The 22,441-nt window shown below is 48.3% G+C and overlaps 1 protein-coding gene across 2 annotated transcripts in view; it reads right to left on the bottom strand.

The window, feature by feature from the left end:
* MDGA2 (MAM domain containing glycosylphosphatidylinositol anchor 2) overlaps window positions 1–22,441 on the bottom strand; it is a 528,709-nt gene that overhangs the window by 171,114 nt on the left and 335,154 nt on the right. For both annotated transcript variants that reach the window (XM_053283953.1, XM_053283954.1), the window contains exons 7-8: window positions 14,428–14,757; window positions 3,794–4,087 (exon numbers count right to left, since the gene is read on the bottom strand). In XM_053283953.1, the coding sequence (XP_053139928.1) occupies window positions 3,794–4,087; window positions 14,428–14,757 (624 nt within the window). The remainder of the gene's footprint in view (window positions 1–3,793; window positions 4,088–14,427; window positions 14,758–22,441) is intronic.

The raw sequence follows: 22,441 nt of genomic DNA, 5'->3' as shown, positions 1-22,441 counted from the left end.
TGATACTCTAACTTCAGTTGATTCCAGCACTGCCTCTCAACTTGGAAAGTTCCTCCCCCACCCCTCAGAGACACCCACACGCCTTACGAGAAGCCAATTACAGAATTCTAAGCTATCATGCTCTATATATAGCTTATCACAGAGTCATCACAGACGGAATCTTACATAATTGCTTCCTGAAAAAGCAATGGAGTGTCTTAATAAGTTACTCGACTAAGTCCTCTGCTGCTTTCAGAAATAACCCTGAACTTCGCATTAACTCAGACATGCAAACACCCCTCCTCCTGAGCAGAACCTCCGTGCCACACTCACTCATAATGTCAACCAGAATGCATAATCCTGACTTCTTTGCTTGCCATGACTGAACCAGTAGACTAGCATTGTCTATAGCCACATTTAGTGGGGAGCAGAGAGACCAAACCAGATTTAAAAACAGCAAAAAAACAAAACCAAAAATGAACCCTAGGTGTGTTCTTCCCAAACTACTATCTGCATATTATAACAATTTGTAGGCCATATTGGCACTTTTACAAAATACTATACCTTAAAAGAACTGTGGTCACAATCCAAAGTGAAGCACTTGGTTCTGTTGTTTTCAAATAAGTCTCTGCCTCCCAAACCAAGAGGACACAAAAGTGCTTAACTTTGGCTTGATTATGTTCTAAAAACGCAAAAGGCAGCAATATGAGCCCATCTGTGCCAGATTTGTCCTGGAATGGAATATGGGGGTAGGACCGTGACTCAGCAGTAACTCAGCATGGTTTGCCAACCAAAGGTCCGGTTCAAACTCCAGCACTTCCAGTTAAAGGATTTCAGGTCACTGACGGTGGGGCGAAAAGAGGGACAGATGAGCCATGGCAAGTCCTTCAGCAGTCACAGTAACCACTAGTAATGATGGCTATATACAAGGTTATTTGAATGAGAAGCCGACCCCCTCACGTGATAAAAGCACCTGTCAGGAGGGTATCAAAATGTCCATGGAGGCCATCACAAGAGGTGCACTCCCTTTCATCTCATGGGCTGATAAAGTATGGTTTAACCTGTTCCCACACATGTGCTGTTTTGTCTGTAAACAATGGTTTGCAGTAGCCTGCACAGCAGGATCAAGCCCTGGTTTCGTATCCTGGTTTGCAGAGGCCAGTTTAAAGATTAGTTTGCCTGCAAATGGCAAGTGATGGTTTCCTGCAAAGAAGGATCAGAAGCAGAGAACTGTCATGTGAAGGAAAATAAGAAGTGGGGTCCTGCAGAGAAATGTACTGGGACCAGTGCTCTTCAACTTATTAATAAATGATCAAGAAATTGGGGTAAGCAGCAAAGTGGCAAAATTTGGAGATGACACTCAACTATTTGGGGGAGTGAAATCCACAACAGATTTTGAGGAGCTCCAAAAGGCTCTCTCCAAACTGGGGGTGTGGGTGACAAAATGGCAAATATGGTCCAATATAAGCAAATATAAAGTGATGCACATCGAGGCAAAAACCCACAAACCAACAACTTCACATATACACTTAAGGGGTCTGAGCTGTTGGTGATTGATCAGGAGGGAGATCTTGGGGTCGTGGTGGACAGCTCATTGAAAGTGTCAACTCAGTGTATGTGGGGGTCCTCCCATGAAACTGAGTGCTAGGAAATTTAGGACTGACAAAAGGAATTACTTTTTCACACAATGCATAATTAATCATGGAATTCTCTGCTATGGGATGTGGTGATGGCCACTAGCTTGGATGGCTTCAAAGGGGGCTTAGACAAATTCATGGAGGACAGGTCTATCAATGGCTACGGGTCTGGTGGCTGTGGGCCACCTCCAGCCTCAGAGGCATGTCGTCTCTAAATACCAGTTAAGAACATAAGAACAGCCCTGCTGGATCAGGACCAAGGCCCATCTAGTCCAGCATCTTGTTTCGCACAGTGGCCCACCAGATGCCTCTGGGAAGCCCACAGGCAAGAGGCCTGTGCATGCCCTCCCTCCTGCTGTGACTCCCCTGCAACTGGTACTCAGAGGCATCCTGCCTTTGAGGCTGGAGGTAGCCTATAGCCCTCCGACTAGTAGCCATTATAGACCTCTCCTTCATGAAGTTATCCAAACCCCTCTTCAAGCAATAGACCAACAGACCTGTCTTCCATGTATCTGTCTAATCCCCTTTGGCGCCAGCCAAGCAACTGCAGGAGAGAGGGCATGCCCTCACCTCTTGCCTGTGGGCTTCTCGGAGACATCTGGTGGGTCACTGTGCCGAGGCGTTCTTAGCCCCGGACCTTGGGGCCCTGGTCTGTGGCCTCCAATGTCCAGGGGGACCTCCTGTCACGACCCCCACCCCATGCCTGCCCTGCTGCTGGCCCGTGGTGCTAAAAAGTTCAATAATTCTAGCCACCATGTGTGTGGCTGTGGTGTGGGGTGTGTGGGGGTGAGCTGAGCAGGCTTCCCCCACCCCCATGGTGGCGGTGGCGGGCAAAGTGAGAGAAGCTGCTGGGCCGGACAGTTCGGCCCAGCGGCCCTTGAACACTGAGAGGCACTCCAGCATGCCGGCACAGTTGGACTAGAGTGCCAGAAGCCCGACACGACGTTGGGGCTTGAGACACTCTGTTCCAACTATGCAGGCACGCTGGAGCCTCATCGCAGTTCTCAAGGCAGGGCCACTGGGCTGGATGGTCAAGCCCAGTGGCTGCTCCCGCCCCGTCTGCTGCCACCACCATGGGGACGGGGAAGCCTGCTCGGCTCACACCCACCTACCCCCGACACACACACCCCACAGCCACGCACATGGTGGCTAGAATTATTGAAGTCTTCGGTGCCAGTGGGGCTGGGGGGTGGGCTGGGGGCTCGGAAGGCCTTCAGGTCCAGGCACCCAAATTACCTAGGTGTGCCCCTGCCACTGTGTGAAACAGGATGCTGGCCTGGATGGGGCTGATCCAGCAGGACTGTTCTTGTCCTTATGTCTGGTGGGGGAGGAAGGGGCATGTTCACGGGCTTCAATGTTGCTTCTGAACAGGCCTGTTGTGCTGCTGGAGCTGCACCGACTAAGATAAAGGTGTCTAGATCTGTTCACAATATAGATTTGCTGGTCCTACCTACAGGGAGTTTGGAGTTGAAACAAATGCACAAATAAGGCACTAGGAACAAAGAAGCCTCTCAAAACAACGAAATTAGGTCAGGAAAGCAATACCTCCAGGACGGATTTATTGCCACGTATTGTACGAGCAAGGCAGAACCCAGTTTGCCTGATGAGGATTTATAACGAAAGAGATGTTTTGCCCTGCTTTTCCAGGAGACCAAGATGGCTAACTACAATGAAGAGACAGATCCAGGCTGGGATCCCAGGTGTGCTTACTTGGGCGTAAGCTCCACTGAGGGCTGCTCTGCCTAATTCAGTTAGGGTCTCTTTGCTCTCACGGCCTCATTCCTAAAGTGCTCTTACTTACTGAGCGTAGGAGTGCCAAAGAATCACACCACATGCTTAATGGCTGCTCAGCCTATTCCCCGGCTTCTCTTCCCCAGCTTTGACAAACCCACATCCTTTGGCCTGTCCTTGGTCCATGCAACTCAATCTTGCCTCTGAGTCTTGCCCCAAAGACCCAGCTCAAGCTGAGCTCCCAGCTGCCGCGGGGCAACCACAAAGCACACATGATGGCAACAAGAAGCACATTTCCGAGTCTCCCATAAGAAATCTGGAGACTCGGACCCTGTCACCAAGATCCCAGCCTTTGTCACTGACAGCAGTCGATCCCAGCTGCATGGATATGTCCACCAAACCAAATCATGGCCACAGGGGCGGTAAGAGAAAGAGAAGAGACTCACACTGCACTATCAGCTGCACCAGCGCTTCCCTTGGCTTGACGTTAAATCCATTGTACTGGCTGGTCTGACACCTGTAAGTCCCTGTCATCTCTCGAGAGACGTTGACAATCCTCAGGATCCCATCGTAGCTCTCCATCTGCATTGACCCATCCGGCATAGCGACCTCCTTGTCTGCCCTGGACCAGAGGATGATCGGCTTGGGCTTCCCAGTCACCTGGCACTGCAGTTCAATGGTGTCTCCTTCCCTGGTGACCAAGGGCGACTTTTCTTGTGGAACAGTCAGGTTGGGTGGAACTTCAAATGGGGGCAAAAGCAGGGGGTGGGGGAGAAAGGAAGGAAGGAAAAAGAGAAGAAAACATGGTATGGTTAGTACTTGGGATGTCTAATGTACCTAGCAGTCTGGGAACAAAGGGGCCTCTTTGGAGTCATTTATCCAAGCAGGAGCTTCAGAATGTATCATCCCTAGGAGCTGTTCTCCAAAACGCGTCGGTTTCATTGGGTTTGAAAGAGATACAAACTTCAAGAACCACAAGCAGAAGGCAGACATACAAACAACTTTCCATTTCATCCAGAGAGTTTCCTCAAGGGTGCATTTCAAACCTTGTAGTGGCTGTCAGGTTTCATGGTGCCTGCACAAGGGCTGCAAGCCTCAGAGAGCAGCTCATCTGGAATATTGTCAAGGATGCAGAACATGGCACTCCTCTACAAAGGAGCATGTTGGACATGTGTAGTATTCCATCCACACACTCAGCCCAGTTTCCACACCCATACTAGATGCTTTATATTAAATTAAAATAATCATGAAGTTCTATGATCTTCACCCCGTTGTTTTAAAAGAGAGCAGCTAAGAGTCTTATAGATTTGCTCCTGCACTTGAGATTGGGGCGGGGGGGGGGAAGGAAAAGGAAAAATAAAAGGAAACACAAACATTTAAAAATAAGGAATCTCTGCCTTAACCTCTGTGTTATGTAAGCAGCAAGGTTTATTTTTATCCTATAATGTTCTTGGATTCTGAAAGGGAAATTCACTGAACATATAATGGGCAGGGGATATTTAACTTCACTGTGACTCCATAATAAGCATTTAAACTTCACTTTATGGTTCTGAAAACATTTCATGTACATTGTACATTATGTTAGTAATCTTTAAATCAGCCCTGTAAGGAGAGCCATTTTTATTATTATCCCCATATTATCTCTTCATAGTTTGTTCACTGGTCCAACAAGTTTACTAAACATACAAAATACTCTGCTGCTGTTGTTATCTCCATCTTGCCTCTCCATGGGGGTGGTGAAGCTGAGACAGATTGCCTTATGACAACAACAGAATGCAGTCTGCTGTCATTATCAGAGGCTGCAAATCAAGGCACTCTGTGGCAGAGTATTCGGGGCCTGGCGACAAAATACAATGGACCTTATGGAATGGCTTATGTAGTCAAAGAATTAAGCATGCAATCAAGCATTTTCAGACAGGGAATAAAGGCTGAGAGGACTTGAATGATGTGGGTGCTCCTCTCTCTCTCTCTCTCTCTCGCATTGATGGGATGGATACTGCCTTCCTGCTGCTTGATGCAGCGATCACCATTTGCTCTCAGGGAAGCAGGCTCTCTCCAGCAGGGTTTCAGTTTCCTACACTGACAGGGGCTGCAAAACCTACCCTTCCCATGGATTAAAATGGGAACTTTGAAATATTAGGAATATGTACCGGATTTCTACTAAACCAGCTTAAACCAGCTAAGAGACCCTTCCTTCCTTCCTTATACTGCCTGATGCCAGAGGCTCCAGGCAGTTCACAAAAACAAAGACAAACCAGACCAGCAATTAAAACAAGAATTTTTTTTAAAAAATCTAACACAATCAGAAACTACAGCAATTTTTTTTAAAAAATCTAAACGGCAATTAAACATTTAAAACTCAGAAATTACCAAAATCCTGGCTTAAAAATGTGTCTTAAGGACTCTTTTGAAGTCTGGTAATGTCGCAGTGGGGAAATGACTTGCCTAGCAAGCAAGAGGTTGCTGGTTCTAATCCTCGCTGGTATGTTTCCCAGACTATGGGAAACACCTCTATCAGGCAGCAGCGATAAAGGAAGATGCTGAAAGGCATCATCTCATACTGCACAGGAGATGGCAGTGGTCAACCCCTCCTGTACCAAAGACCAACCACAGGGCTCTGTGGGGGCCAGGAGTCAACACCAACTCCAGGGCACAACTTTGCCTTTACCTTTAAAGCTGTTAAACCCCAAATGTCTAAAAGGAGTGCATTCCACAGACTAGGGGCCACTACAGAGAAGGCCTACTCCCGAGTCACCGCCAGAGCAGCTGGCACTATATGGAGACGAATCCTTGCGACATACATGAAGGTTTGACTGGGGGCATCATGACAGGCCCCCGATGGATGGCTCAGAGCTCCGAAGCTCATCAGCCCTCTCTTTCCTCTGTGACCTCTTCACGAAAGGAAGTGCCCCCATGGAGGCACCTGCACAGAGCCGGGGAGAGAGCTCCTCGCGTCATTAAGCCCTCTGCTGCTTCCACTAAGATCTTCAGGCACTATTACAGCAGAACCGTCAAAAAGGGAGGCCCCTTAAACCAAGGAGCTCCTCCTGCAGCTCCACAACAAAAGCAGTTGCAAGCACATATACACAAGCACAACAAGGACCACATCCCGCTCATCCAAAGACCTGGAGGCCTGTCCGATCCCTACTGCCACTTGAAATGAAGCAGCACGATACTGAAACGTCAGCCACCAGCTGCCTGTGGACTGTGTGGAAACGTCTGACAGGCTGCAGCTGGAGACAGGATAGAATGTCAGAGCTGGAAGGCTCCTTGCAGATCCTCTAGTCCAGGGATTCTCAACGTTGGGTCCCCAGATGTTATTGGACTTCAACTCCCATAATCCCCAGCCCCAGTGGTCTTTGGTTGGGGATTATGGGAGTTGAAGGCCAACAACATCTGGGGACCCAAGGTTGAGAACGCCTGCTCTAGTCCAACCTCTTGCTCAGTGCAGGAAGCTGCGACAGCATCCCTGGCAGGTGACTCCCCAGACTCTCTTGGGAAGCCTTCAGAGAAGGAACATAGGGAGCTGCCACCTGCTGAGTCAGACCCTTGGCCCATCTCGCTCAGTATTGTCTACACAGACTGGCAGCGGCTTCTCCCAGGTTGCAGGCAGGAGTCTCTCTCAGCCCTATCTTGGAGATGCTGCCAGGGAGGGAACTTGGAACCTTCTGCTCTTCCCAGAGTGGCTCACGAGGCAGTCCCACTGTCAATCAGCTCTTGCAGGCAGGACATTTCTCCTGACGTCTGGCCCAAATCTGTTTGAATCGGCCTGATGTCTGGCCTGGATTTCAATCCACTGGTTCTAGCCCTGCCCTCCGGAGCAAGAGAGGACACGTTTGTTTCTTCTCTGTGGCAACCCTGCTGATATTTGAAGATGGCTCTCATCTCTCTCCTCAGTCTTCTCTTCTCCAGGATAAACATACCAGCCAGTTTAACCTAATTTGTTTAACTTTATTAGTCTTGCTTTACATTGCATCTGTTTTATTAATGTTGTGAGCCGCCCTGAGCAGTAGCGTCCTGGGGGCAGGGGTATAAATATTTTAAACAAACAAACTCTTCCAGTCATTTCCAATAGAACCCAGCCAACTGCTGCGGCTGTTCCTGCCAGAAGGAGCAGGAACAGGGATCAGGTGAGGGTGGGGAGGTCTCTGGGTTTAGGGGTCCTTGGCTTGGCCAATCAGCAATGCCAGTGCTGCAGCCATGACCAAATGTGGGGAGGAGGATGGAGCAACCGGATGCAAGAATGACCAAAAGGGGTGAGGGGGGTGGAAGCAATGGGACAGAGGAAGAGGAGCAGGAGTGCGGCTCAGGTGAGGGTGGAGAGATCTGTGAGGGGAGGGGGCTGGGCTAGGAGGTGATGCTCTGTGGGGGTTAAGCTAGTTCTAAGAGTTTCCCCTGAGGGGATGGGGCCACTCTGGGAGGAGCAACTGCACACTTGCATGCAGAAGGTTCCAGGCTCCCTCCTGGTATCTCCAAGATAGTCTGGGAGAGACGCCTACCTGCCTGTGACGTTGGAGAAGCCGCTGCCAGTCTGTGAAGACAGTACTGAGCTAGATGGACTCATGGTCTGACTCAGTATAAGGCTAGGCAGCTTCCTATGTTCCTGTCCTTCGACCAGTTACCAGCCCACACATGAACCTGACTTATCCCATGACTGCTAAGTTTTCTCAAAAACTTTGCCAAAAGCTTTTTGGAAGTCAAGATTTACTATGGCAACTGGATCAACCTTATCCACATGCCTGTGGACACTTTCAAAGAACTCCAAAATGTTCATGAGGCAAGATTTACCTTTGCAGAAGCCATGGTGGTTCTCCCCCAGCAGGGCCTGTCTTCTATATGCTTAACAATTTTATCCTTGAGAATGCTGTCCATCAATTTGCCTGGAACAGATGTTAAGCTAACCAGCCTGTAATTTTTCAGATCCTCCCTGGATCCCTTTTTGAGAATCAGTGTTACATTGGCTACTTTCTAGTCCTCTGCTACAGAGCCTGATTGTAGGGATAATTTACATATTTTTGCAAGGTGGTCAACAATTTCACATTTGAGTTCTTTAAGGACTCTCAGGTGGATGCCAGCAAGTGGATGCCTTGGGTGGATTTGTAATTTTTTAATTTAGTTTAGAACATCATCTCTTATCACCTCTATCTGACTCAGTTCTTTAGCATTTGTCCATGAAAAGCTTGGTTCAGGCACAGGTATTTGCTCAGTATCCTCTGCTGTGATGAAAGAACCCATTTAGCTCCTCTGCTATCTCTATATCCTCTTTAATAATCCCTTTCACTCCCTCATCATCTAATGGACCAACTACCTCCCCGGCAGATGTCCTGCTTCTGATGTATTTAAAGAAGGGGTTTTTTGTTATTCCCCTTGATGCTTTTAGCTAAGTGTTCATCCAGCTCTCTCTTTGCACCTCCCTTATTGTCTCCTTGCATTTCCTTTGCCAGAGTTTGTGTTCCTTTCTGTTCTCTTCATTTGGACAGGCCTTTCCATTTTGGAAGGAAGTTTTCTTCCCTTTTATAGCTTCTTTGACTTTGCCTGTTATGGTGGCATCCTCCTGGACTTAGTGGAGCCTTTCCTCCTTTTTGGTATACATTCTAACTGGGCTTCTAGTATTGTAGTTTGGAATAAACTTCATGCATTCTGGAGCGAAGTGACTTTTGTGATTTTCCCATTCAGTTCCCCCCCATGAAACTCCTCATTTTTGAAAAGTATCCTCTTCTGCAGGTCAAAGTTTCCGTGTAAGGCTTCCTTGGTGATTCTCCCCTCGCATAAATTCTGAATTTGATCACACTATGGTCACAGTTCCCTCAAGGTTCTATGATACTGACATCTCACACCAGGTCCTGTGCACCACTCAGGATTAAGTCCAAGATCACCTTCTTTCTCCCCGATTGATTCCATGACCAACAGTTCTAGGGCACAGTTGTTCAACCTATCTAGAAATCTGGCATGTTTGTCATTGCTTGAATGTGAATTTACCCAGTCTATGTGTGGGTAATTGAAGTCAGTCATTATTACCACTCTGTCTCTCTTTGGCACCTCCCTGATTTGCTTCTGCAACTTGCAGTCACTGCCAGTGTTTTGATCTGGAAGGCGATAGAAGGTTCCTAGTAGCACATTTCCTCTCAGGCCTCATATTGTAACCCACAGAGTTCCTGTGGAGGACTCTGGTCTTTCTAGGTTTTCTACCTTGTTAGATTCTATCCCTTCTTTAACATACAGTGCTACTCCACCCCCAATTCACCCCTCCATTTCCTTTCTATAAAACAGTGTTCCACTGGTTCTCACTGTTCCACCATGTTCCCGTTATGCCCACTATATCTATGTTTTCATTAGAAACCAAGCACTCCAGCTCGCCCATCTTGGTTCAGAGGCTTCCGACATTGGCTTATAAGCACCTGGTGTGTGCTGTCTTTCTTATGGCCGTTTGATCTCTTTGAGCAGTTAGCAGATACTTCTGACTGCTTTTTACCTGGTTCTACTCTGTCTCCTTCTGTCTTATCTGAATCATTTATACCCTAACCCCTTAAGGGATGGCAGTTGCCAAACTGGATACTGCCCAGCTCCTGTTGGCAGTACCCTGGCATCATTTTAAAAGCTGCTCTGTGGCCTTTTTTATTTTAAATCCCAGCAGTCTGGTTCCATCTTGGTTCAAGTGCAGCCCGTCCCTTTTGTATAGGCTTGTCTTGCCCCAAAATGTATCCCGCTGCCTAACAAATCGAAACCCCTCCTCCTGTCACCACCTTCTCATCCACACGTTGAGAGCCCTCAGCTCCATTTGCCTCACTGGCTCTGCACGTGGAACATATGGCATTCCTGTGAATGCTATCTTTGGGATCCTGGACTTCAATATGCTACCTGGCAGAGTAAATTGGGCTCCCAGGACCTCCCGACTAAATTCCCCAACATTGTTGGTGCCGACATACATCACGACAGTTTACTCCTCCCCAGCACTTCCTAACAGCCTATCAAGGTGTCTCGTGACATCTGCAGCCTCCATACCAGGCAGAAAAGTCAGTGTGTGGTTTACATGTGACTCACAGACCTGTCTCTCCTAAAGATCAAATCACCCATTTCTAGAACCTCCCCCCCACACACACACCCTCCGGCATATCCCCTGTGTGAGAAGATATGGGCTCATCATCCATGAATGAGGTCCCTTCTAAGGGAGCATTTCTCTCTTCCTCGGAATGATGTCCTCTCTCTCTGAATCCTCCATTCTCCATGACAGCAGAGGAGCCTTCAGCCTGGGAGTGGGATTCCTCTATCACATCCCTGAAGTTCTCATCCATGTACGTCTCTGATTCTCTGGGCTTCTCCAGATCACCAGCCTTGGCTTTGAGGGAACAAACATGTGCCCTAAGAGCCAGGAGCTCCATGCACTGAACACACACTCACAGCATCTGCTGTTTGAGCAGATAGTCATACATGCAATACTCTGTAATACACTGGGAAGCACTCCCTTCCCTGCTGGATTTCTATCTTCAGATTGGTTTTGAAAGCTCTTTAGAGTATTTTGAGATTTTTTTTTTTTTTGAAGTTAAGTCTTATCTGAAGTTGTCTAAACTGTTATTCAACAGTTTAAACTATCTTTCACGAGAATATAAAATAGGGAGTAGAACTTACCTTCTCTTACTGCTGGGCTCTGTGTGATCAAGAGGGGCTCCTTTCAAGCTCTCCTGCACACTTCCCAGCTAAACTCCACGTAAAACTCCTATGTAACCTGTTAGCTAATTCCTATTCACTAAGCTCTGGAGGCTAAGCCCCTGACCGCCTTCTCTTCTGTGGAGAGTAGGCTTCAAACAGAGGCAACCAGGCTCAACAGGAAGTTGGCCCCTTCCACCAGGTGTGACTCATCTCAGCCCTAGCTGGTTCCACTCACTGTCTCTATCCAGTCAAAAGAGAAATAAAAACTAAAAGGCACACAACCACCACAACAAGCCATGGCAAAAAACAAGCACACAGACACAGACACACTAGGTTTCTCCTCTAAAGGGATACCAGCCCCTCAAAAACTTCCCCTCTTCCTGTTTGTTTGTTTGTTTGAAGAAAAACATTGTTTTCTTAAAAGAAAATTTTGCTACCTTCTCAGGTCTGCTTCTCCTCTTCCCAGAGTAGGCTTCAAACTCAAGAGTAGACTTCAGACCTTTGAAGAGCAATTGTCACCAAGTGCCATCACCTGGAATCTACCTGAGAGAAAGTTTGGGACCACTGCAAAACAGTACGTCCTGTACCCAAATCCCTCAGGTGATCCACAAGGATACCATGGTCAATGGTACTGAGAGCTGTCAAGAGAGCCAAAAGAACCAACAGAATCACATTCCTTCTGTGGGTTCCCTGGTAGAGGTCATATTTGAGGCGGTCCAGGACTGTCTCAACCCCATATCCAGTTTGAAATGGGTCTAGATAACCTGTTTTTCCATAACCAGCGGCATCTGGTGGGCCACTGTGAGAAACCGGATGCTGGACTAGATGGGCCTTGGGCCTGATCCAGCAGGGCTGTTCTTATGTTCCTCAAACCACTTGGAGCTGATTAGCCACCCCCCTCTCAATCACCTTGCCGAGCCATGAGTGACTGGAGCCCAACCTATAATTATCCATCATCAAGGGATCCAGGGAAGGCCCCTGAAGAAGAGATCCAACCATTACCTCCTTCAGGCAAGGGGACATCCTGCTTCCCTCTGCAATGCATTAATGATATCATCTAGGCCCTCTCCAATAATCTCCCTACAAGATGAAATCAACCATGTTATGCAAGGATCCAGAAGACAGGTGCTAGGCTGCACCACTCTAAGCAGCTTGTCCACATTCTCAGGACTCACAGACATAAAATAGTCCAGTCTAATACTACAAGAGGGATTGCGGGCCATCCTCATAACAGACTTTACACAAAAGAGCAGAAAATCCATCACAAATAAAACAGAGTTCATAATGAAAGAGAACTTGGAATCTATGACATCACACACATAATGTTCAGATGGGCTTTGACAATACCACACAAAAAGAATAACGAGGAAAAGTAATTTAAAACAAAAACAAAGACCCAGAACCACAACCCTGTGCACTTTATCTCCCTCCATATCTGCTGCTGACAGCACTGCAAGTGAATGAAAGGAACAGGAACATCAATTAATTAATTTCCATCCCAATGGATGCATTTGTTTTCCAGACAATACCGAGCAATACTAAAAGCGATGCAATTTTAGTTACAGAAAAGACCACTCCAAACCATGCTTGCAGCTTACACATGTCTTGCACTGAACCATTAATAATAACTTAGAAATTTACTTTTGTCATTATGGCAACAGACAATGTTTTAAAAATCATCATCAGCAGCAGCAGCACTTTTGAACTGAAAGGAATGTTAGATGCCTTCATGCACTGACAAAACCATGCAGGGGACTCTGCTCTGCACCAGCAGGATCAGGGGCTCACAGTCTAATGAGCCAGTGACATTTAATTAGCAAATTCCTTTTGTATATGAAAGGTCAGCCGAGAGGAGAGTGGCTCAGCCTGACCTGCCACATCACAGCCAAAGCCCAAGGAGCTCTGATAGAGCATTGAGTAAGTCCTTCTTTGGATACTGACAAAGGAGAGGGACCACTGGAAACTCGAGCAAATTACATCTTGCAGTAATCAAGCTGTGACCTGCTGTTGTTGAGGTCACCTTTGCTGAGGGACTAAGTTGCTTGAAGAACACGTGAAGCTGTCTTAGACTGAGACTCCTCCACTGGCAGCAGCTGCTCTCCAGGATCTCGGGCAGAGGCATGGGATTTCTCAGCCCTGACGCTGCCCAAGATCCTTTGGACTGGAACAGCTGAAGATGGACTTGGGGAACCTTTGCATGTGATATGTTTGCTCTTCCACCAAGCTAAGTGTCCTCCCCTTAGAGGGTTGTGATCTGTCCATGTACATTCGGACCAACACTTCAGGACCTTCAATGCCCGCGAGCCATGTTGATGGTGTTCACCAGTGGGAGGGCAAGGAAGCTCGAACCAACTCCACTTTATGAGCTATACTGAACCCAGTGCCTGGGGAGTGATCCTCCCAATGAGTGTAACTTCAAGTGCAAAGACTCTTTTTCTTCCTCCATCTTTGGAGGATGGTGGAAATGCTACGGGGACAAGAAAATGCTATGGGATCGCTCCCTACATCGAATCATGACAAGGAACCCAGGATCTTCGTATTTTCATGCTTGGGATTTGTATGTGTGGAGGCTGGAGTGGAGGGATGTTTCCTCCAACTTCCCAGCAATCCAAACAATCCCAAGCCATGGCATATCCAATCATTCTCCCAAGTGAATCCATTGCAAATAATGATAAGGCATTCATTAGTCTTTTTTTATTGATGGCTTTTGAAGTACAGAATAAAGACATATGTATAAACATTTGCAACATGTTTTTCTTTTTTCTTTTGGTACAAAAGTCTGAGGTTCATCAATACAATATACTTAAGAAATAACCCCGGATCAGTGGAACTGGTTAACCAGGGCCTTAAATTTCAATATTTAAAATGAAAACACTCCCTGGATATTACAAATTGGTTCTCACCCTAACAGTGCTTGAATGTTCCCTTTTCCATAAAAGAATGCATTTTTTCTAAGTATGACAAGTTCTGGTCTGAGTTTCTGAAACTATTTTTCATTTTATGAATAGAGCAACCTTCCTTTCACTCCTTCTCCTCTTCTCTCATCTTTTTATTTTATTTTAAAGTTTCTCTTTCTTTCTTTCCCCTTTCTTGTTGGGGGTGGTGGGAAGAAGGGAGAGATTGGTGACTGATTCACACTGCTACTCAGCACATCAGGGTGATAGAAAGGGTTGGATCTACCTTTAATCTAGTTGTCTGGCAAGAAAGGAGACAGGGGAGCAAGGAATTCTTCTCTAGCTTGGATTTTGAGCCAAGGGGAGAAGAATCTGGGATTTTAAAAGCTTTCCTCTGAGCCTGGCTCAGGAGACTTTTAGAGCTTCTCAGTTGTCAACCCACCTCTCTGACTGTTCTCATCATCTCTTGGCTGCCATCACAGCATAAATCTCTTCCGTTACCAAAGCAGAAACAAAAAGTGTTCAAGAAACACCCTCACCTGTGCTGCTGGAAATGTTGACGTCGATGCTGATGTCTGATATGCCCCCTCCTTTCAGAGAGGCAACACACGTGTATGTCCCAAAGTCTGTGAATTTCAGGTCAATGATGTCCAAGTTGGTGGTGCCCGGCGAGACATCGGGGTCTGTCTGGGTGATCACCATCCTCTCAGAGCTGCGCAGCGGCCGGCCATTTTTAAACCAACTGAACGTGAGCTCTTCGGAAGGAATGGCCTCCACTTGGCATGAGATCTTCACCTCCCGGCCAATCTGGATGTTGTCGTCCTTGTGGTAAGGGTCAGGCGTGATCCAGAACCGCCCTTTCTTCAAAGCTAAACATGAGGGAGACAAAGTGAGTCAGCCTGGTACATCCACATCCCTATAGAGAGAACTTGCTCTTCCCCTCTAGAATGGTCTGTGTGCACCAGTGAAATGCTACACAGCAACAAGAAGGGGTTGAACATCAGGGTTCGGGGGGTGGGAAAGGGAAGTGTTGCCTGGTTACCAGTGCTGGAATTCATAACTTCTTCCAGGCCTGCATCAGGCTCCCAACTCTATCCTCTCCTGTCCCAGAACCTGGTGCCAGGAAGGGTTATGATGAGAAGTGAACTTCCTAGGGTCCGGCTGCTGAAACTGCAGTCTCATTGCACGGACAGAGTGCTGCTGCTCGCTAGGGCGGCCTAAAGTATTTGGGCACCTGAAGCAAGGTGAAAAGATGAGGCAAGAGAAATTTTCTCCCTCACCTCTCCCACCTTGAAACATTTTTAAAGAGGGCAGGGGCTGAGGAAAGGAGGCTGCTTGCCAGCAAGCGGGTGAGGAACAAAAATAATTTGTAAGCAAGCACCCCCTTTATTATGTATATATGTATTTAAAATATTTCTGTACTGCCCAAAACTTGTGTCTCTGGGTGGTTTACAATTAAAATCATTTAAAATGAGCCCCTGGTAGCGCAGTGGTAAAACTGCCGCCCTGTAACCAGAAGGTTGCAAGTTCGATCCTGACCAGGGGCTCAAGGTTGACTCAGCCTTCCATCCTTCCGAGGTCGGTAAAATGAGTACCCAGAATGTTGGGGGCAATATGCTAAATCATTGTAAACCGCTTAGAGAGCTCCGGCTATAGAGCGGTATATAAATGTAAGTGCTAATGTAAGTGCTATAAAACATTAAATCAATTAATAATTAAAATCATTTAAAAGATTAAAAACATTTAAAACCCAGTATTAAAATTATTTAAAACGATAAACCAAAGTAAAAGCCTGGGTGACTAAATGTGTCTTCAGTGCGTTTTTAAAAGTTGCCAGAGATGGGGAGGCTCTGATTTCAGCAGGGAGCCCATTCAGCAGGGAGCCCATTCCAGGGGCTGCAACGGAGGCGGCCCGTCCCCGAGTAGCCGCCAGACGAGTTGCCCTCTTCTCCTTAGCAAAGCCTTGTGAGAGTCAAAACATGAGCCCCTGCTCCAACCCTTCCAAGACTTTTGCAAGGGCTCCATGTGAGGAGAAAAGGTGTACAGCAGCTCCCCGCAGCCCTCACAAGCCCTTGGAGGCCAAGCAAGCCCCCGCCTCCTCTGCCCGCTTGTGGCGGTGGTAGTGGTGGCAGCCACCTCTCCTGCATCCTGCCCTCGATCTCTTCAAAAAGAAGAGGGTGGGAAGCTGGAGTGCAGGAAGTGTGATTCATCACTTCCTGCCCCTCCAAGTTCCCTGCCTCCTGCTTTCTGAAGAAAAGAGCCCAATGAGAACCCAACGTGGCAGGAGGGAGGTGGAGCAAAGGGCCAGGCCAGTGGCTGGCATGCTGCAAAAGAAAGCTTTTGGGAGTAGCAGTGGGTCTGGGCCGGGTGAGGCAACCAGGAGTGGTGGCAGGTCCACAGAGGCAGCCAGTGAGCTGCCACTTGAGGCAAATGCCTCACCTCGCCTCATTAGCAGAGCGCCCTGCCACCACAGTCATGCAAAACGTGCTGGATGCTGTAGTCCGTGATCACAGAGCTCTGAATTCCTTCTCCCACACACACAGTATCCAGTGACTGAGTTTTCTGTCCTGTGCTAAGCTGCAGGGACCAGGAGGAGCAAGAGCAGGGCCACTTGGCCTGCTCCGTGCTCCTCAAGAAGCCTCCAAGCAAACTGATCTTTTGCCTCCCACCTACCATCTTGAAAACAGGATTTTTCCAGACCGCAAAGAAAGTCTTCCATAATTTAATGCTATGTGAACAACTGTCAACATCTCTCATGACCTCTGATACACACATTTGCATCTTGGTTGGTTCAGACCACAGCTCCAGCTTTAGTGCCAGAGTTCAGAGACGTCTGTGCACAGTTTCCAAAGCCATGCCCATAAATTCTGCTTATATAATCTCTGCCTGCATGTGTGTCACTATTTCCCCTCAGACTGGAAAATGTGCACGAGAAATTGTCTTAAGCTAATACTGGCCAAACGCAAACTCTGGAAGACAAATATTGACACGCAAATTTCAGCTGCATTGTCATGGATTCCAAAGCGTAGCAGAGAGGCTGATGCTTCCAAGCCCCCATATTTTTTTGGCATCTTCCTGTGTGGTGTCTCCCACAAGAAATAGGCCTGGGTGAAACTAGGACACAGCCGAACATTTGTCTGCCTGGATTGACATGCTGACGTACCCGCCACTGTCCAAGTGTCCCATGATTGCTACAAATGCCGAAGGCTACGGAGGTGCTCATTGTCTCTGTGTCAGGACACAGTTCTTGTGCTACAAATACTGGCACACTTGCTGGAAAACCAGCGAGGCACACAGGAGTAAGTCCACCTCCCTCCAGGACAGAGCCAAAGGGATTCCATCACCATGTGGGACTGGGCTCTGTCACCAGCCATTTAAAATCATTTTAAAAATCATTTGAAAGGCTTTTTACAGTGTAAACTACTTTGCGGGGGGGGGGGGGTGTTGTTGTTGAAAACCAGGATTATGTATGTATGTATGTATGATATTTTTATACTGCCTGATATGTAAATCTCTAGGCGGTGTACAAATCCTGACATTAAGATCACAGGTTAAAATACATAAAACATGATAAAAACAATATAAAGCAAATTATCTTCTGCATGACCCCCACCGCACGTTAATGACATCTGAAGAAGTCCTCCTCTAGTTACCACTGGTTCGTCTGGTGGCGACTCAGAGGCCGGCCTTCTCTGTGGCTGCTCCTAAGCTGTGGAAGGCACTCCCGGCAGAAATCCGCAATTTGAATTGTCTACTGGCTTTCAGGAGAGCCCTTAAAACCTATCTGTTTGGCCTGGCCTTCCAGGGTTTATAAACTACTGTAAACTGTTTTAAATTGTTTTAAATGGTTGCAGGCAGGAGTCTCTCTCAGCCCCATCTTGGAGATGCTGCCAGGGAGGGAACTGGGAACATAGATGCCTCTTCCTAGAGCGGCTCCATCCCATAAGGGGGGAATATCTTGCAGTGCTCACACATCAAGTCTCCCATTCATATGCAACCAGGGCAGACCCTGCTTAGCTATGGGGACAAGTCATGCTTCTACCACAAGACCAGCTCTCCTCTCCTTATACACACGAGACCCTTGTGGACACAATACATGCAGAATAGAATCACTTCTTTGCTGCACATATTGCCACAGAATAAGCCTTCAAATGGGCTTTATGCCATGGCTTATGGGATTAAAGTCGAGTCTTCCTCCACTTATGCTCTAGTCTTCTCCCTTGTTGCTTCAGCTCCTGTAGCTGTTCAGTGTACCATGGAGCCAGTTTTGAAGCAGAACGGAGAAGGCACTTAGGGGCAATAGTGTCTACTGTCCTAGTAAGCTTCCTATTCCAGATCTCCACCAGGGCATCCACAGAATCACCAGCAGAACCAACTCTAAAATTCCAAGGCCTCTTGGAATCCTATAAGATCCGACAGCCTCCTTGGGTAGACCATCTTAATAGGTCCTGCACCCCTGAAGGGGTGGGTTGTGTCCATGAAACCAACCTTAACCAGATGGTGGTCCGTCCATGACAATGGAGACACTCTAGGAGTCTCCACCCACAGAACATCACCCTGATCTGAGCAAAAGACCAAATCAAGAGTGTTTCCAGCAGTGTGTGTTGGCCCCGTGACCAATTGGGGTAGGCCTATAGTTGTCATGACTGCTATGAACTCCCAAGCTGCACCAGACAAGCCAGTCCCAAAGTGAACACTGAAATCACCCGACACCAAAACCCTGGGCGACTCCAACACCAACTCAGCAACCAGCTCCGTCAGGTCAGTCAGGGACTCCATTGGGCAACAGGGTGATCGGTACACCAATAGAATCCCCAGTCTATCCCGAGTCCCCAGGCCAAGATGCACACAGTCAATATGGTCCAGTTCTCTCACAGGGATTCTGATAAGGGAAATGCTATTCTGATGGATCACAGCCACTCCAAGACCCCATCGCCCTCTTCCCCTAACCTGCACCACCACAGAGTACCCAGTAGGGAGGAGATGAGCCCATACTAGGCCACTAGCCTCCCTCAACGCGGTCTCAGTTATACAAGCCAAGCAGAGCTTACCTAAGAGGTGAAGTGAACTTTACAAGCCTTCACACTCTTGGCTTCTCTCCCACCCTCTGCTGTTTGCTCCCTAACCCTAACCCTAACCTTAACCCCCGGTTCATTGCCATGGAGCACCTGCAACCCATTACATGGAGCCACTTTTCTAGGCCTCAGATTGGCTCAGCTCTCTGGCAAGATCTCTGAATTTTCACCAGAAAATCCGGTTCATTTCCAAATTACTCCAAGGGGAGCTGGGTGTAGCTTGCCTGTAGTGCTATCGGCAGGCAGTTCTCACAACCTTGCTTGGGCTGCGGTAAGACTGATTTATGGCTAAGGATGGCCCCTCCCACTCCCCCCCCCCAGTAAATTGCATTTCAGATTTACTATTTAAGTTGCAAGTATCTCAGCTAAAACCTATTTGCATTCTCCAGGTGAAGCGTTGCCCCTGGCCCTGTTCAACCCCAAGGGCTCCTTTAATCCATCAAAACGTCCCTATCTTGCAAACACACATTTAGTGGGACATGAATAGCATCAAACACAGCCTTTCAGCTCGGCGCCATCAACAGGCTTTGCTAGAATAGTTACCGACTGTCGGCCCCCTCCTAACCTCGCACAAGGGACCCAGGAATGCTCGGCTTTGTATTTGCTGGGGATGTTTATGTGTTTGCCTATGCAAAGCCTGTGGCGCTGACTATATTAAGGAGCAGGCCTGGGAGAAACAGCAAATTGGACTGCAAGTTGACTGTCACATTCTATGCAAGTTTGGGCAAGCATCTGCAAAGAGAGCAGATGGCTGCTGGGGCTGAATTTTGGCCATGCATGTCGATGAGGCCCCTTCACGAAGGGCATGCGTCCTTGGCCGTGGTGGCACTCTTGTCGGAGTCAGCTACATGGGTCTCTGGCACCCCCAAGTCAGAGACAGGGAAGGACACAATCCCCAACCCCAGGGGTGATCTTCTCCCACTGCCTCCAGCCAGCCCAGGCCTGCTAGAACCTGTGTCTAAGCACAACAGCAGCCGCAGAAGTGCTGCTGCCTCGCTGTGGCAGGGAGTCACAGGAAGGAGTTGCCACTCGGGGGCAGAGCAGGGGGCTTCTACACAGGCAGCCCCAGGTCCCGCCTCTGGCATCCCCAGTAACCGCCCTCTCTACAAAGGTGATAAACAAATAAGTAAAGGATAATTTTTTAAAAAAGAGTTGGAAAGGGCTTCTGTTCGTTGGGAAGGACTTGGGTGAGCAGTCGCCTGTCAGGGCAGGCATTGCTAGTCGAGGGACCAGTGGCCTTCCTATGCTGGGGTTGGGGGTGGGGAGAGCTTCTGGGTAGGAGTCAGAAAGAAAAGGGCAAAGTCAAGGGACAGGCAAGGAGCAGGGATGAAGTGGTCTGGAGGTAAAAGGAAGCCACTCTCAAGCCACTCAGCTGGGTTAGAGACTGGGCAAGTGGCTCTATTGTGACATGCAGTCCCCAGCCAATGTGAGTACCTCAAATGAGTGCTGCTTCCAGTGTAGGGAAAGACTGATCTCAGCTAAGTGGAGCCTCCATGTTCAGGGGCAACATGCCTCCAAATACCAGGTGCTGGATGGAAACAGTGGGGGAGGGGCCTCCCCATTATGCCCAGTTTGCGGACTCCCAGGGGCCTCGAGCTGACTGCTGCTTGGTCCCAATGCTCTGCCCTAGAAGGACAAATGGGCTCAAAACACGTGCGTGTCTTGAAAGAGGCAGGGAGGGGCTGAGATTTGCCCTGCTCTGGAATTGGATACAGGCGGGTTTCCGCTCAGCAGAAGTTCTGGGTAATTATGTGTACACCTGAACAAGAGAAAAGCAAATTAATTTCATATGTGTCCTCAGCTGCGCCCACTCATCTGCCCTTCAGGATTACCTTGAGAGAGTCTCTCCATTGTGAACCTTTTTGCGGCTAAATGAAGCAATGTACCGGAGACAACAAAGCACCAAGGTCTCTTGCATTCAGAGTACACCTGGAAATGTCTAGCTCCGAGTAAAGTGGAAATCCAGCACCTCATGCTGAAACATGAACAAAATGTGCATCCTACAACTCTGTGGTGGCGAATGCGATGTCCTCTCTTTGTAAGCTCCAGTTCTGTTTCTTCAAGGGAGCCAAGAAGAAGCAACTTCTCATCCGCACACTCCACAATTTCTATGTGTCTCCCACACCAAGCCCTCAATACAGCCACTGGATGGCAATCCTGAGATCTGTGGTCCAGAGAAACAGAAATGCCCTATGCAGACAAGAAGGGGTGCCAGCCACGTGGACATAAGGACATCAGAACAGCCCTGCTGGATCAGGCCCAAGGCAGCCCATCTAGTCCAGCCTCCTGTTTCACACTCATTCATGCTTCCTGGGAACTGGTGGCCATTTTTATCAAAGAGTCCTCTGGCTAGTGGGGCCAGTCAGAGTGGAGCTACTACAGTACTGGGAACTGCCTCTCCACCGCTCATGTGGTGCATTGTAGGATACTGAAGGACCCACCCCCTCCCCGCTCTGGTTTTTCCACTTCCTGGAGCATGCGAGGGCTTTCTAATTAAACTCAACTGGGGGTTTGGGTCATCTGGGAGGTGTGGGGTAGGATCATGCCCCCCCCCGCCCTTAGCACACCTGCATAGGGTTGTGTGAAAGAGCTCAATGTCAGAGACGTAAGTTTTGGGCGGTGTAAAAATATGATAGATAGATAGATAAATAAATAAATAAATGTTGTAATTCCACATACACTTTAAGGCTATACTACGGATTGTCACAGCCAATTGGCTGGCAGGTCTTCGGTGTGCCACCCGCCAGGCACCCATATGATTTGTGCTGCTCCATGCAGCGCAGATTGCTAGGGGCCAGGACCCCACAGCCTCCAGGAATCCCTCAATGCATTGCATGATGAGTGGATTCCCACTCTAGGTACCCAACTCTGTGTCTGCTTGGGCTGAGTGCACAGAACCCCGGCACCGGGGTTAAGGGCACGCTCATGCCCTGAACCCTGGCTAAAGGCTGGGGTTAAAAGTAGGGTTAGGCAAGGCAGCAGCGCTGGGATCATCACTACACAAACGCAGCCTAACCCAGGCTAGGCTGCCATAGCCTGGGTTCGGCTGCTCGTGAGAACAGCCTTTGCGTGGGAGCACACAACTAGCACACAGTAGCAGAGGGAATGGTTGCCTTTTGCGGCATCAGACCATTGGCCCATTTAGCGCAGTATTGTCTACACCAGGGATTCTCAACTCAACTCCCATAATTCCCAACAAACGGCCACTGGGGCTGGGGATTATGGGAGTTGAAGTCCAATAACATCTGGGGACCCAACACTGAGAATCCCTGGTCTACACCAACTGGCAGCAGCTATCCAGGGTGTCACATGGAGCTCTCCCTGGGGATCTCATTCCCCGACCTCCCTGGAGATGCCACCAGGGGTCGAACCTGGGACTTGATGCATGCCAAGCAGATGCTCTTTCACAGCGTTGCAGTCCTTCCTTGTAACTTCTGGCCGGTTCCCCTCACTGCAACATTTGTCTATAATGAACAGG

The sequence above is a fragment of the Hemicordylus capensis genome, chromosome 1 (genome assembly GCF_027244095.1).
Source record: "Hemicordylus capensis ecotype Gifberg chromosome 1, rHemCap1.1.pri, whole genome shotgun sequence".
Taxonomy (NCBI): Eukaryota; Metazoa; Chordata; class Lepidosauria; order Squamata; family Cordylidae; genus Hemicordylus; species Hemicordylus capensis.
Note: the sequence above shows the minus strand (reverse complement) of the source record. Positions and strands in the feature narration are given on the sequence as shown.